We start from the raw sequence: 15,417 nt of genomic DNA on the forward strand, positions 1-15,417 counted from the left end.
ATTTATCATTTCTTTACTGTGAAAACTGTCAGAATCCTTTCTTCTACCTCTTTGATCTGCACAGTATATAAGTGCTGTCTGCGGTCACCATACAGCACAACAGCAAAACAGAATTCTTCCTCCTAACCAAAACTTAGTACCCAAGAATCAACCTTTCTCCATCCCTCCTCTTAAAAAAAATCTAAGAGCAATTCTCTCCCTTCCCCAAGTAATTTGTGTGTTGTGGAGATTTAAACAAGGTTATCTTTGAAATGACCTTTATCCTGGGAAAAACACTCATCTCAGAATAAAAGCCATGGAAATGTCGGGCACCAGTAGCTCACGCCTGTCATCCTAACTACTCAGGAGGCTGAGATCTGAGGATCAAGGTTCAAAGCCAGCCTGGGCAGGAAAAGCTGTGAAACTCTTATCTCCAATAAACCACTCAAAAACCTGGAAGTGATGCTGTGGCTCAAAATGGTAGAGCACTCGTCTTGAGCTGAAGAGCTGAGGGACAGCGCCCAGGCCCAGAGTTCAAGACCTATGACCAAACAAACAAACAAACAAAAGCTATGCAAATGAAAATGAGCGTGTGTCTGGGCCCAACAGTGTTTGAGAATGAAACCATGGATCTTGAGGACAGCATCGATGTAATCGGCCTTTTGTTGAAAGTTGCTCAAACGCCTGTGTTGTAATGCCCACATTCAATGGCAGAGCCAGCCTGGCCATCTCTGGGCCAAGTGCTACCAGAGCGCAAAGCTGAAGGGAGCAGGGTCCAGAGGGGCCGGCGCCCAGCCACAAACACCGAGGATGGCACCGCGGCGCCACTCGGTCCGTGACACCCGATCAGCCACCAGCATGTGGAAGGGAGCCCTGGCTCAGGCAGTAGCCAGCCTGGAGTGAAAAGGCTGAGGACGGCAGCCAGGCCCGGCTCATCCCAGAGCCTCCCGCCCACATCGGTGCCACAGGTGGTTCTTAATGATGGTCACACAGCAGGATTTGCTTCGGATCTCTTGTCACCAATCTCTGCAAAAGACCATACTTCATGGTTCTTTGTATGTCCTGCTGCAGCCTCAGGCTGAGTGAAGAAATGCTAGCGGCCGACATCTCAAGTTGTTTGATACTGACCCTTGACAGGCTGTACTGCAAATTCACGTTCAGAAAGACGGGCGATTGCATCATCAGTTACCACACTCAGTTAATCTTGAACTGTTAAGTCAGTGTTGCTACAGTGCCCACATTACTTGAGAAAGTTAACCACCTACCTTTGTCCTATTGCTTAGCATTTAGTATATATGAGGTGACATTAAATTATTATCACAGAGAACCTGGGAAGAGAGTATCATGGGACACAAAACTCTGTACTTCGGACTGTTTTGTGTTTTCCTTGCTTACTATGTTTATATACCCATACCAGAAGGCATTGAAGAACCTTGGAAAGTACAACTTTTGGATGCTTCAATGAAAATGATATCACTAACGGTAATATTTCCCTAAAACATAAGAGTGACTTGCTATAAGTATTCATTGACTTTCTTTCAGTTAGTGTTTTGAAAGAGGAAAGACTTTTCTTTTAGAATAAATCTACCAAATAATATTATGATTAATTTTACCAGCCATGAATATGCTTATTTGAATATATACAAACCAAGGAAGAACATAACTCTTTTTCAGACTTTGTGTCTGTGTCTAAAGAGAATGACCACATATTGTGAATAAAGAAAATGGTATTGCCCCAAAAGGGAAATTTGTTGAAATGTTATGCATGTAATGTATTTTCATGCATTCTCTTAAAACTTAAATGAGTTTGTCAATTTTGTTTTTGCATTCTGATGTATATTTACTACTTTTAACTTTTTAAGTAGTTCTCAAGCTTTATTTACTCAAAAACTATTCTCATTCTTTGAGTTACTGCAGACCAGAGGACTTTCTGCATGTCAGATACATTTAACAGTTATATTTATTAGTAATTAATTCCCTTACAGAGGATGGTGTTCATTTCATTATAAATCACTACCAGTGATACAACTGTATAAAAATAAAATTAACTTTCAACTATAGGAATGACTTTTCCAGGTTTTTGGATGACTTTAATACATTTCTTTCTTTTTTTTTTTGGTCGGTCGTGGGGCTTGAACTCTGGGCCTGGGCGTGTCCCTCAGCAATTCAGCTCAAGGCTAGTCTTCTGAGTGGTTCATTGTAGATAAGAGTCTCACGGACTTTCCTGCCTGAGCTGGCTTTGAATTGTGATCCTCAGATCTCAGCCTCCTGAGTAGCTAGGATGACAGGTGTGAGCCACCAGCGCCCGGCTAATATGTGTCTTTATGGTTACCAGCTTCTCCTGTCTGCTTCCGCAGTTCATGTGCTGTGCGCCATCTGGGTAGCCCTCCTGAGAACCCTATGTGCTCACTAGGGAAATAGAGTTTTGGTAAAGGTGAAGGCAGTGACGACATTCTGATGCTCTCTGAACAGGTCTCAGAAATTCTCCTGGTGCTTCAAATCCTATGTTGTTGATTTCCCCCGTCAGCATGTACTCAGCTGCCTCTTGGTATTCTTACTTTCATTCTTTTTTCTCTTCTGTACCAGTACTGGGGTTTGAACTCAGGACCTCACACAGTTACTTGGCTTTTTGCCTGGCAGGCGCTCCACCAGTTGAGCCACACTTCCACTTCTGACCTTTTGCTGGCTAAATAGAAGAATCTCCCAGATACATCTGCTCAGACTGACTTTGAACCATGAACCTCAGACCTCAGCCTCCAGAGCAGGGTCACAGGTGTGAGCCACTAATGCCAGGGACAAAACTGCATTTTCTAATGAGAAACTCTCAGTCTTTGGGGCTGGAAGCATCTCCACTAATCGGGAACACTTCCAAGTATTTCACATGGCTTTCCTTGCTAGTCTCTCCTCCCTCCCTCCCCCTCTCCTTCTCTCTCCCCTCCACTCCAGTGAACACTGGGAACTGGGACTGGGCACAGTGGCTCAGGCCCGGCATCCCAGCTACTCAGGAGTCTGAGATCTGAGGATTGTGGTTCAAAGCCAGCCAGGGCAGGAAAGTCCCTGAGACTCTTCTCCAACCAATCACCAGAAAACCAGAAGTGGCGCTGTGACTCCAAGTGGTAGAGCGCTAGCCTTGAGCTGAGCTCAGGACAGTGCTCAGGCCCAGAGTTCAAGGCCCACAACTGACCTCCCTCCAAAGAGAACCTCCCTTCAAGTATGATGGGAAATGAACACAAAAGACAGAGGAAATGGGAGTGGGGAAGTCTTCTTTCCCATAAGCATTCCGATGCACAGGAAATGCCTCAGCTATGTCTAGACCCACAAGTAGAAAGTCTCTCTCAGAATAGTTGCTTAAATCTCCCTTCTATAATACTTAGGCTCACTCTGAGCCCAGATCAAAACCAGAAGACAAAAGAAATAAGTGTGTAATTCACCCTCTTGTTGGACTCTTTATTCAAGCTTTGGATTTCTTCCTAAACACACTTCTGTTCACTTCTCAGAGTAGTATCTCTTTTGTATTGTGTACATAATTTGTAGTTGTGGTTAATGATTTTGAGTTCATTCCTTCTTGGCTAGGACTAAGCTACTCGAACCTATATTTTAACAATTCCATTGCAAATAAGATTTAATAATAAACATATCCATCCTCATATTCTTCAAGATTTTGAGAAACATTAATTAGAATATTATAACTCATAATAATATTTGTATGAAAAAATAAATTCATCTCTCTTAAAGACATTCAAGAATATTGAGGATAAGCATAAATAATTTAAAAATTGTACACTGAAGAATGTGATTGCACTGAGAATTCATCTCTATTCTACTTGCTTTTGACTTTTGACCAGATCTAATTTCCAAGAAGAGTAAACTAAGCCTACTTCTCGTTTCTTACCTGATGACTTGTTCCCTTGGCCAGCTGGCCTATCAAAGAGTTCAGCTAAGGATGAGGTGGCGAGGTGATCCTGAAGTGAACGAGACATGGCCATCACACACAGAGGTGTTCTTGCGAATTTAGCTCACAAAGACAACAGATACCTACACCTGACTTTTAGATTATGTTTCAGACTCCTCCTAGTTCCAAATTCCAAACATACGTTTATTTTGTGACTTGGATGTGGTGATCCCCTTGAGTATACGTTTTATGCTTGTGCATGTATTTCTGTGTGTGCTTTAAGTTGAAACTTAGTATCTTTAAGTAGCAGAACAGTTGCTTTGGGATTATACAAGGTCAACAGCACACACCAGTTCCCACATACTGTTCCTTTCAGCTATCACTTTTTAAGTTCAAAGTCCAGTTCATTCCAAGAACTTTTGGGGTTTTTTTTTTGGGGGGGGGGATTGGTCATGGAGTTTGAACTCTGGGCCTGGGCGCTGTCCCTCAGCTCTTCAGTTCACTTGAGCCACAGCACCATATCCAGTTTTCTGGTGGTTAATTGGAGATTAGTCTCATGGACTTTCCTACCTAGGCTGGCTTTGAACCGTAATCCTTGGAGCTCAGCCTACTGAGCAGCTAGGATTACAAGCATGAGCCACTGGTGCCCAGATTTCTGTGAGACTCTTAGCTCCAATTAATCACCAAAAAACTAGAAGTGGAGTTGTGGCTCAAGTGGTGGAATACTAGCCTTGAGCACAAAAGCTCAGGGACAGTGCCCGGACTCTGAGCACAAGCCCCAGGAGCAGCACAAAAAATATTCTATTAAATTGAATGACCAGTAAATTAAAATAAAATGAAAGTGTTAGAAAGATGAATACAACGAAAATATATATTTATCAAATAAATATATTTTTTCTGACAAAACTTTACAATTACGAAGCAATTAGACTCACCTCAGATACAGTATCGGGAAATTGATAACTTTAAATGAGGTTACTCTTATTCGGGACACCGCACACTTGCAGTATCTGTGAGTCAGTAAGAATACATGTTAGGGTATTCAAAAGACCATACTGTCGTATTATTTAGTCTTCCCTTTATTTTTGATAACTTATTATTGAGATTGATTAAACATTTCACAGTCTTGTAGGGCAGTGATGCTTAACATCACTAGTCTTCCCTTTAAATTGTGACGTTTTGTGCATTTGGTGTTAATGAAAATCTTCAGTGTTTTAAATTTTGCTTTGTGTCGCCAGGCAATGTTACTTGAAAACACGGGTATCATAACATACGAAGAGTTCTACCTGACAATATCGAGCGTGCTCCTGACAAGGCCGGAGTCCGACGGGAACCTGACAGTGTTGGACACGGACTTTGGTGGCGTCCCTGTGCGCCTGTACGTGCCCACGGGGGCCGCGGAACGCCAGAGGCCTGCGGTCGTTTTCCTTCACGGGGGTGCGTTTGTCCTGGGAAGCTGCAGTAAGTGCACCTTGTGGATATGCATGCATCGAGTCAAATGCATGACCTACATATGTAATGCATGTCACTGAGAGGACATTTGCTGACACAGTATCTATTTGTGAGTAGTCTCTGCATCTCAGTTGATGGTATCAATCACAACTTACCCAAATGTCCTCATAGTTAAAATAATAGATGAGATTTTATTAAACAAATGTATTGATAACATCGTCTTGGAAGTACAAAAAGCTAACATGAAGCTTATGTTTAAAAATAACAAAGAACCCGACTTCAAGTCCCCTCAAATTAAAATAAACCATATGGGGTTTTGTGGGTTTCTGCTGTGCTGGGACTCGAACTCAGAGCCTGGGTGCTGTCCCTGAGCTGCTAATACTCTACCACTTGAGCCACAGCGCCACTTCTGGCTTCTTCAGGGTAGTTTATTGGAGATGAGTCTCACTGATCCCCTGCCTGGGCTGGCTTCAAACCACAACCCTCAGCCTCCTGAGTAGCTGGGATTATAGGTGTGAGCCACTGGCAGCACATAAACTAAAACTGGGACGATTCAGAGATGATTCACATGGCCCCCACACAGGGGTGACGTGCAAATTCACGAAGAGCTCCAGATTTAAAAAAACAACAATAACAACAACCTGAATGTATTTTTATACATTGCATGCATGAGGCCCTGTGTTCAATTCCTCAGCACCACACAAGCAGAGAAAGCTGGAAGTGGCGCTGTGGTTCAAGTGGTAGAGCGCTAGCCTTGAGCTGAAGAGCTGAGGGACAGCGCCCAGGCCCAGAGTTCAACAACAACCACCACAAGAATGTGAATGTTCATGCAGATTTCTGACATCTCAGAGAGAGGATAGCTTACTTTGTTCAGTGACACTAAGAAGTATATTTGGTAATAGAGAAATTAACATCATTTCCTTGAAAAGACAATACTAACAGTGTTGGGAAAAATAAAATAGGGTCCAACCTCTGAATGTACAAAAACTGACAGTGCTGTCTGCAATACCACCTTCAACCCGAGTCTCAGTTTCTGGCTTATTGTATCAGACAATGTGATGAGACACCATGGAAATGAACACTTCTGTTGTAGTCAAGGTTCTACAGATACTCAGAGATCTGGGATCCAAATGACACGCCAGTTGCTCCCTGAGCTCTGCAGATGTCCTTAGCACTGGCAGCGGGCCCTTGAGCTGCGGACTCTTCCAGAAGAGCCTCTGGCAGGGCTGGCTGCCACAGGCCTTCCCAGGGCCGACACATGGCCAGGCCATCCCGGCCTCCCGCCCCGGGACGCAGCGCAAGGGTGGCCAAGGAGGACTCTGGTTCCCATTTGACTTAGAACTAGGAAAATTTGTCACTCGGACAGGATGTTCCTCCAAGTGGAGAGAGAGGGACCCAGCAGGGATGCCAGTGACACGTCACAAGCTCAGGTGATTTTCCAGTGCTCTTTACTTGCGGGGTCCTTCTTTATGTTTGTCTCATTGCAGAGCTGGAAGCCTACAACTTCCTGAACAGAATGGTGGCAAACAGACTGGACGCTGTGGTGGTGGGAGTCGAGTAAGCTAGCGATTGCTCCTCGAGCGGGGCAGAGCTTGATTTCCCAAGCCTGGGGGAGGGCGGGGCTGGGGGCTGGGGGCTGGGGGCAGGCAGCGCCCAGGCCCCTCCGAGACCCCTGCGTGCAGCACGGCGTGGGCCACACCGCAGACGGCAGGCCTGGCCTGGCCCCTGGGCAGCACACGCGGGAAGAGCGTGCCCCTGTTGCACACTTATACTGTGTTGAGACGGGAATCTACACAAGGAGCCTTCTATTGCTTGGAGTAATGTTAAGTAACCTGTGTTGGATCTGATGATTAGAGCATTTCAAGTCCTTCTCAAACAACAGCTTAGTGTCTCCTAACATTTAACCAAGTTTCAAAGAACATTTCACAGTCAATTAAATGCTTGTTACTTTGTAGCCTATTCAGGTGTAGTCTGTAGAATGCTTGATCCTGAGGAAAAGTTTTCCTCCTGTCTTGCAAATTCCATACTCCAGAACATACTTCAGAGACTTTAGGCTGTTTCCTAAATGAAATGTTCCTAAATGAAAATGTTGCCTGAATGAAGAATTTCTTTGCTAAGACAGAGTCCAAGGGGGTCAAATGGACAATAAGGGGAAGTCAGTGCTGTCATATTACAATCACTGCTTTCTACCAACCACAAAAGAAAAAGACATTTCATATTGATTTCCTTTTCTTCTGCAGTTTAATTATATAATGTCACCTAATCATTTTTAATAAACTTTTTAAATTATTAAATATGTTGGACAGGCTTAAAAAGTCTATCACTTACTTAGGATTTTTTTTTTTATCGGTCATGGGCCTTGAACTTAGGGCCTGGACACTGTCCCTCAGCTCTTCAGCTCAGGGCGAGCGCTCTACCACTTGAGCCACAGAGCCACTTCTGGTTTTCTGGTGATCAATTGGACATAAGAGTCTCACAGACTTTCCTTGCCTGGGCTGGCTTTGAACCATGAACCTCAGATCTCAGCCTCCTGAGTAGCTAGGATTACAGGAATAAGCCACCAGTGCCAGGCTTGTTTTTTACTTGAAAGAATATTTCAAGCAATGGTTGTATTTTTGGCATTTTAGATTATACTGTATTTTAGATACTTTAACAAGATTGCAGTTGATATAATTCACTATTTCTTATGAGTATTAAGATCACTACTATAAAAAATTTTAAACTGAAGAGGTGTGCTCCTATCACAGAAAATATACACACAGATTCACTAGAAGATTCTGTAGTAACATGTACAAATTCACAATGGTTAAACAAAATGTCTTGCATCATGATGCTTATATATTCGTAGGTCAGTTCTTGTTTTAAATGAAATTTTCACAGTGTTTCTGATATGAAATGGGACATATAACCTTATAAAGACCTAACTACAAATCATCTGCTGTCAGATTTTCTGCTTTTAAATTTTCTAGTGTATTTCCATCAACAGTTCTGGAAGTTTATGAATACCGACACTGAGACTGTAATAAACACAGTAGTGAGTCTGCTTTGCTCTTCCATAAGAATTTATTTTTATGGAGATGAAGAGAAAACATTTCCTCACTCATCTCTCCTAAAATAAACCCTTGTTCTCATTTCCATAGAATACCTGAAATCCTTTATACCAGGAAGTATTTTGATTTTTTTTTTACTGATTTAAAAAAAAAAAAACCCAGAAAGTACTAGTAAGCACAGGCTTAGCTGGTGAACGTCACGACTCCAAGATGGGCCAATTTTGATCAATGTGTCTGTTGGTTAAATTAACATGTATTTAATTATAAATGCTTTGTTGGTTTTTTGTTCCTCTAAAGCTACAGACTAGCTCCGCAGTATCATTTCCCAGTTCCTCTTGAAGACTGTATTTCCGCAGTCAAGTTTTTTCTGCAGGATGAAATCCTTAGGCAGTATGGCGTGGATTCCGCCCGCGTCTGCATCTCTGGAGACAGCTCAGGCGGTTTGCTCGCAGCCCAAGTGGTTCAAGCGGTAGGTGCTCAGCCGTCCGTGTGACCCGTGTGTGTGCATGCACTCTGTTTTATTTCAGTCTCTATTTTTATGTTAAGTATCTTACTTTAACATGAAATGGAAAGCAAGCAGGTCCTGTCTGTGTCACTTCACATTTAAAAGTGGCTTTGGTGTTATAAAGTTGAATAAAACTCTTATGTACTATAATAATTCTAAGAAAAAAATACAAAGACAAACATTAAGGAAAATAAATGAGCAAATACTATAGAGAACAAACTGAGGCCCTGAGACAAAGACTTTGTTAGGAAACTTCCAAAGAAGCCGCACAATTTTTAATTTATTAACAAAGATTGATAGGAGATTTGTTACATAACTGTTTCACGAGTTAGAGTGAAGAGAAATCCTGGCCACTGCCTCCATACTCAGCCTTCCTGCCCCAGGACAGGACCGCTCAGGCCGCAGGACGCGGGGATGACAAATGGGCTTTTCAAATTTGCTTGGACCCTAAAATGTTGATGTTTGCTTTACTTCCATGAGTAGCAAATAATCATCATTATGATGGTGGTGGTGGTGGTGTCCTGCCAGGAGACCAGCACACACAGGCAGACACTAGTGTCACAGACGCACACTCTGCACACACACAGGCAGGTGCTAGTGTCACAGACGCACACCTTGCACACACACAGGCAGGCGCTAGTGTCACAGACACACACCCTGTACACACACAGGGAGGCACCTAGTGTCACAGACACACACCTTGCACACACACAGGCAGACGCTAGTGTCACAGACACCCTGCACACACACAGGCAGGCGCTAGTGTCACAGACACCCTGCACACACACAGGCAGGCGCTAGTGTCACAGACACACACCCTGCACACACACAGGCAGGTGCTAGTGTCACAGATGCACACCCTACACACACACAGGCAGGCAGGTGCTAGTGTCACAGACGCACACCCTGCACACACACAGGCAGGTGCTAGTGTCACAGACGCACACCCTGCACACACAGGCAGGTGCTAGTGTCACAGACGCACACCCTGCACACACAGGCAGGTGCTAGTGTCACAGACGCACACCCTGCACACACAGGCAGGCAGGTGCTAGTGTCACAGATGCACACCCTGCACACACAGGCAGGCAGGTGCTAGTGTCACAGACGCACACCCTACACACACACACAGGCAGGTGCTAGTGTCACAGACGCACACCCTGCACACACACAGGCAGGTGCTAGTGTCACAGACGCACACCCTGCACACACACACGCAGGCAGGTGCTAGTGTCACAGACGCACACCCTGCACACACACAGGCAGGTGCTAGTGTCACAGACGCACACCCTGCACACACAGGCAGGCAGGTGCTAGTGTCACAGACGCACACCCTGCACACACAGGCAGGCGCTAGTGTCACAGACGCACACCCTGCACACACACAGGCAGACGCTAGTGTCACAGATGCACACCCTGCACACACAGGCAGGTGGTAGTGTCACAGACGTACACCCTGCACACACAGGCAGGTGCTAGTGTCACAGACGCACACCCTGCACACACAGGCAGGTGCTAGTGTCACAGACGCACACCCTGCACACACAGGCAGGCAGGTGCTAGTGTCACAGACGCACACCCTGCACACACAGGCAGGTGCTAGTGTCAGACGCACACCCTGCACACACAGGCAGGCGCTAGTGTCACAGACGCACACCCTGCACACACAGGCAGGCAGGTGCTAGTGTCACAGACGCACACCCTGCACACACAGGCAGGCAGGTGCTAGTGTCACAGACGCACACCCTGCACACACAGGCAGGTGCTAGTGTCACAGACGCACACCCTGCACACACAGGCAGGCAGGTGCTAGTGTCACAGACACACACCCTGCACACACAGGCAGGTGCTAGTGTCACAGATGCACACCCTGCACACACACAGGCAGGTGCTAGTGTCACAGACGCACACCCTGCACACACACAGGCAGGTGCTAGTGTCACAGACGCACACCCTGCACACACACACGCAGGCAGGTGCTAGTGTCACAGACGCACACCCTGCACACACAGGCAGGCAGGCGCTAGTGTCACAGACGCACACCCTACACACACACAAGCAGGTGCTAGTGTCACAGACGCACACCCTGCACACACAGGCAGGTGCTAGTGTCACAGACGCACACCCTGCACACACAGGCAGGCAGGTGCTAGTGTCACAGACGCACACCCTGCACACACAGGCAGGTGCTAGTGTCACAGACGCACACCCTGCACACACAGGCAGGCAGGTGCTAGTGTCACAGACGCAGACCCTACACACACACAGGCAGGTGCTAGTGTCACAGACGCAGACCCTGCACACACACAGGCAGGTGCTAGTGTCACAGACGCACACCCTGCACACACACAGGCAGGTGCTAGTGTCACAGACGCACACCCTGCACACACGCAGGCAGGTACATGTGTCATAGAGCTAGACTGCACATACAGGAATGTACCCTGGCTCTGTGTTTTTGCACTGATAAGGGACATTCTTCTTTCCACTGAAATATCAGTGTTCCTATCCTTCCTACCACTAAGAGAATCTTCTGATAGTATATAAAGTATAAGTGAACTTGTTTCTTCTTCTGCAGTATTTGCTAAGTTATTTCCCAGAATGCTTGTTGTTGTTGTCATTGATAAGGGTGTCAACCTTCGTTTACAGTGTGTCTGAGGAGTCTGCCTGCACTCTCTATGGGGTTGGGGTTTTTCTGATTTTTGGTTTTACACTGAGAAAATCTTAAGCTGGGTGTGGCAGCACACCTATAATCCCAAGCAGTCAAGAGGTGGAGTCAGGGAGACTAAGACCCAAGGCCAAAGCACAGGACTCTATCTGAAAAGCAAAACCACCACCACCACCACGAGGACAAAGGGGCCGGGCTGGCACCGAGGAGGAGCACCGGCCTGGCGAGTTTAACCGAGGTTAACCCCAGGCACTTGTTCTTCTAAGGCTGCTCCACCAAGGCTAGTGTGTGTGTGTAAGAGTGTAATCCTGCAACATGGCGGCCTGTCCACTCAGCACAGACACACTCCCAGGTTCCGACATGCCAGGAGTCTGCCCACAGCTCTCCGCGCCTGAGGCCCTGCCAGTGGCCCTATACTTCCAGTGCCTACGGCTGCCACTGTCCTAGGTTAATGCACACAGCGCAGGCTCTCGCCACTCATCTTTTGAAGTGAAGCAGGACCAGTATCAAGTGGACATACTGGACATCAGAGCACTTCTTAGGGATTTGCTGTGTGATCACCAGGAAGCACCATTTGAGGCTTTACAATAAAGGGGTGCTTACAGGGGTGCCCCGAGGACACATCTTCACATTCAGCCGAGGGGGCATCGGAAAGAGGGGCGCGGGGCACCCGACCGTCAGTGACGTCTGTGCGCTGGGCGGCCTCCACTTGGCCCCTTTCTCTAAAGCCTGGCATCCCTCCAGCTTCGGGCGTAAGGCTTGTGGCATGTAACAACTCCTATTGGGAAAACTAGTATTCGTTTCATTCACAAACTGTGAATCTCACTTCATTTTTCTTTATTCCAACGTAGCTTGGAAATAAATCATTGAAAGTATGAGCTCTCCTGCCTCAAGAACCAGCAGAAATTTCTAAGTCGTCTTTAAGGACCCTTTCTGCTCCTAACTCAGTTTTGTGTCTGTGGCCATGATTTCTTCCCTGAACTGTTAAGATGGTCCATTTCATTTCGGTAATTATCAATCAAAGGGCACCGAGGAAGGATTAAGATCCTGGAACATAAATAGGACATTGCTTCTTTATTTTCCTTTTGAACTTATGGGTCCTAGTGCACACAGACTATGTGTTCTGCAGGTGCTTGGACATTCTCCCTTGTGATGTGAATTTAATGTCAACTAGTTCTTGTGTGTTTCTGCACCGCCTACCTCGGTAGGGCAGTCCTGAAGCGTTGGTGGTGCGGCCATCTGCTCTGTGTTTGTGGCAGGACCTGGCTTTCTTTGGGGAGGCCAATCTAGGTTCTTTCTGTTGTGTAAGACTAGAAGAAAAAAGGCAAGTGTTATATCTGATATATGTAATAAGGAAGATGACAAATACTGCGCTTTTCCTGCTCTTCCGACTCCCCGGGGTCGCCGACCACCTTCCCTCACACCCCACCGCACAGCCGCTCACCAACCCGCCCCTGCTCCCGCCCCTCACAGCCCGCCGCACAGCCGCTCACCAACCTGACTGTGTTCCCGTCCCTCACACCCCGCCGCACAGCCGCTCACCAACCCGCCCCTGCTCCCGCCCCTCACACCCTGCTGCACAGCCGCTCACCAACCTGACCCTGTTCTTGCTGCTCTTGTCTAGGCTGGCTCACACCAAGATGGTCTCAGACAGCCTTTCCTAGGAATGGCACACTTGTATTTGCTTGGTGGCCATACGTGTACGTGTGCATGCATGATTGTTCACATTGCTTTGTCTGTAAGTTGTGAGAGTAATTACTAGTGATTTAGAAATTTTATAAACTACTGACCTCAGACGATTGAAGCCTAATTTCATTATGTTTTTCAGCTAAAGAATGATCCGGAATTCAAAGATAAAATTAAGGCACAGGCCTTAATCTACCCTGGGCTGCAACTGTTCGACACCCTCATGCCATCACACATGGAGAATGAATATGGCCCCATCCTGCCAAGAAAGATGCTCATTAAGTTAGGGTGTCTCTATGTAACTAAAGACCAAGCCCTGCCCCAAGCGATGTGGAAAAACCAGCATGTGCCTCAAGAGCACAAACATCTGCTGAAGTTTGTTAACTGGAGTACCTTCCTTCCTGAGAAGTATAAAAAGAGCCATGTGTATACTGAACCCATTACTGGAATTTTTAATGCTTCTTATCTCAATTCGGTAGCACACATGTCACCTTTGATAGCTAATGACTCTGAGCTACAGACCTTGCCCCTAACCTATGTGCTCACCTGTGAGCACGATGTCCTAAGAGATGATGGACTTATTTATGTCACCCGACTGCAAAATGCTGGAGTGAACGTTACTCATGACCACGTAGAAAACGGGTTCCATGGCGCTCTAGCATTCATAAACTCACCATTTCATCTAAACTTGGGCCACAGAGTCAAAGATAAGTATATAAGTTGGTTAGAGGAAAATCTATAAATGAGACATCTATCTAGATGATCACTTGCTTAGAAATGTAATACACACCAAGTTTGATGGACAGAATGAATTCATAATAAATATAGTTAAAATCAAAATAAGGGTTACTGCGTATCGTTCATTTTCCCAGTCATGGGAAATGAAGGCATTTTATTATTCCAAGGAAACATTGCTGCCATTGATCAAGAGCAGTGGGGCACTGCAGTGTGACTGTGGTTATAGGCAAAGCGGGCGTGACATCTGGCAGCGGTGGTGGTGGTGTGTGGCTGGCGGCTGGCAGTGGTGGTGGTGGTGGGTGTGCGGCTGGCGGCTGGCAGTGGTGGTGGTGGTGGGTGTGCGGCTGGCGGCTGGCAGCGGTGGTGGTGGGTGTGCGGCTGGCAGTGGTGGTGGTGGGTGTGCGGCTGGCGGCTGGCAGTGGTGGTGGTGGTGAGTGTGTGGCTGGCGGCTGGCAGTGGTGGTGGTGGGTGTGTGGCTGGTGGCTGGCAGTGGTGGTGGTGGGTGTGCGGCTGGCGGCTGGCAGTGGTGGTGGTGGTGGGTGTGTGGCTGGCGGCTGGCAGTGGTGGTGGTGGTGGGTGTGCGGCTGGCGGCTGGCAGTGGTGGTGGTGGGTGTGCGGCTGGCGGCTGGCAGTGGTGGTGGTGGGTGTGCGGCTGGCGGCTGGCAGTGGTGGTGGTGGTGGGTGTGCGGCTGGCGGCTGGCAGTGGTGGTGGTGGTGGGTGTGTGGCTGGCAGTGGTGGTGGTGGTGGGTGTGCGGCTGGCGGCTGGCGGCTGGCAGCGGTGGTGGGTGTGCGGCTGGCGGCTGCTTCAAAGCCCCTCACGCATGACACGGGGGGAGGGGGCGCAGTACGGGGTGGAACTCGGGGCCCGGTGCCAGGTGCGCCCTCCCCGCCAAGCACATTCCTGCCCCTTGTCGCTAGAGTTCACAGGAGCTCATGTTTCCCCTCTGGCTGTGGCCAGGACCACTTCCGCCATCCACGAGTGCAGGCCGCACCACCCGCTCAGCACTCTGTGGCTGTCATCGTGGCAGATCCTAAGTTCCAGAACACAAGGGACCCTTCCCCCAGTCTCACAGGGGCCGCCCGGCTGGGGCTTGAGCTCTGTGGCACGGTTGTCTTCCTTCACAGACCCGAGGAGCCCAGAAGGTACCGGTGCCCAGTCTGTAGGTATAAGCACCAGCAACGGCAGGGCATGGGATTCCCGGAGGTGCGGTCCCGAGACCTTCCCTGGCTCTGCGGGCCAGGGGCAGATGCGCTGGAGCCCGGGACGCAGGCTTTACAGTCCCAGGGTCTGTGGATGGAAGGGGCAGGCGGGCGGGCCAGGCCCAGCCGCCCTGTGACTGCGTGATGGGGTTGGGCTCTCCCGGATCCAGGCTGTCTGAGGGCTTCTGGCATGGGCAGCTGCCATGCCAAGGCCGGACCCAGGACGGGATCTATCTGTCCACCACTCTT

At 47.8% G+C, this 15,417-nt stretch overlaps 1 protein-coding gene and 1 non-coding gene across 2 annotated transcripts; both read left to right on the forward strand.

Moving 5' to 3' along the window:
* Positions 1 to 1,323: 1,323 nt before the first annotated feature.
* On the forward strand, positions 1,324 to 13,971 carry LOC138804473 (arylacetamide deacetylase-like 2). Its single transcript, XM_069988745.1, has 5 exons — positions 1,324 to 1,461; positions 5,110 to 5,332; positions 6,811 to 6,880; positions 8,671 to 8,842; positions 13,372 to 13,971. Exons 1-5 carry the CDS (start codon positions 1,324 to 1,326, stop codon positions 13,969 to 13,971), a joined length of 1,203 nt encoding a protein of 400 aa, XP_069844846.1.
* LOC138804515 (U6 spliceosomal RNA) lies at positions 5,836 to 5,943 on the forward strand. Its single transcript, XR_011365285.1, has one exon. It is a non-coding gene; the product is annotated as a U6 spliceosomal RNA (small nuclear RNA).
* Positions 13,972 to 15,417: the final 1,446 nt, after the last annotated feature.

The sequence above is a fragment of the Dipodomys merriami genome, unplaced genomic scaffold (assembly GCF_024711535.1).
Source record: "Dipodomys merriami isolate MVZ:Mamm:240054 unplaced genomic scaffold, mDipMer1.0.p SCAF_367, whole genome shotgun sequence".
Classification (NCBI taxonomy): Eukaryota; Metazoa; Chordata; class Mammalia; order Rodentia; family Heteromyidae; genus Dipodomys; species Dipodomys merriami.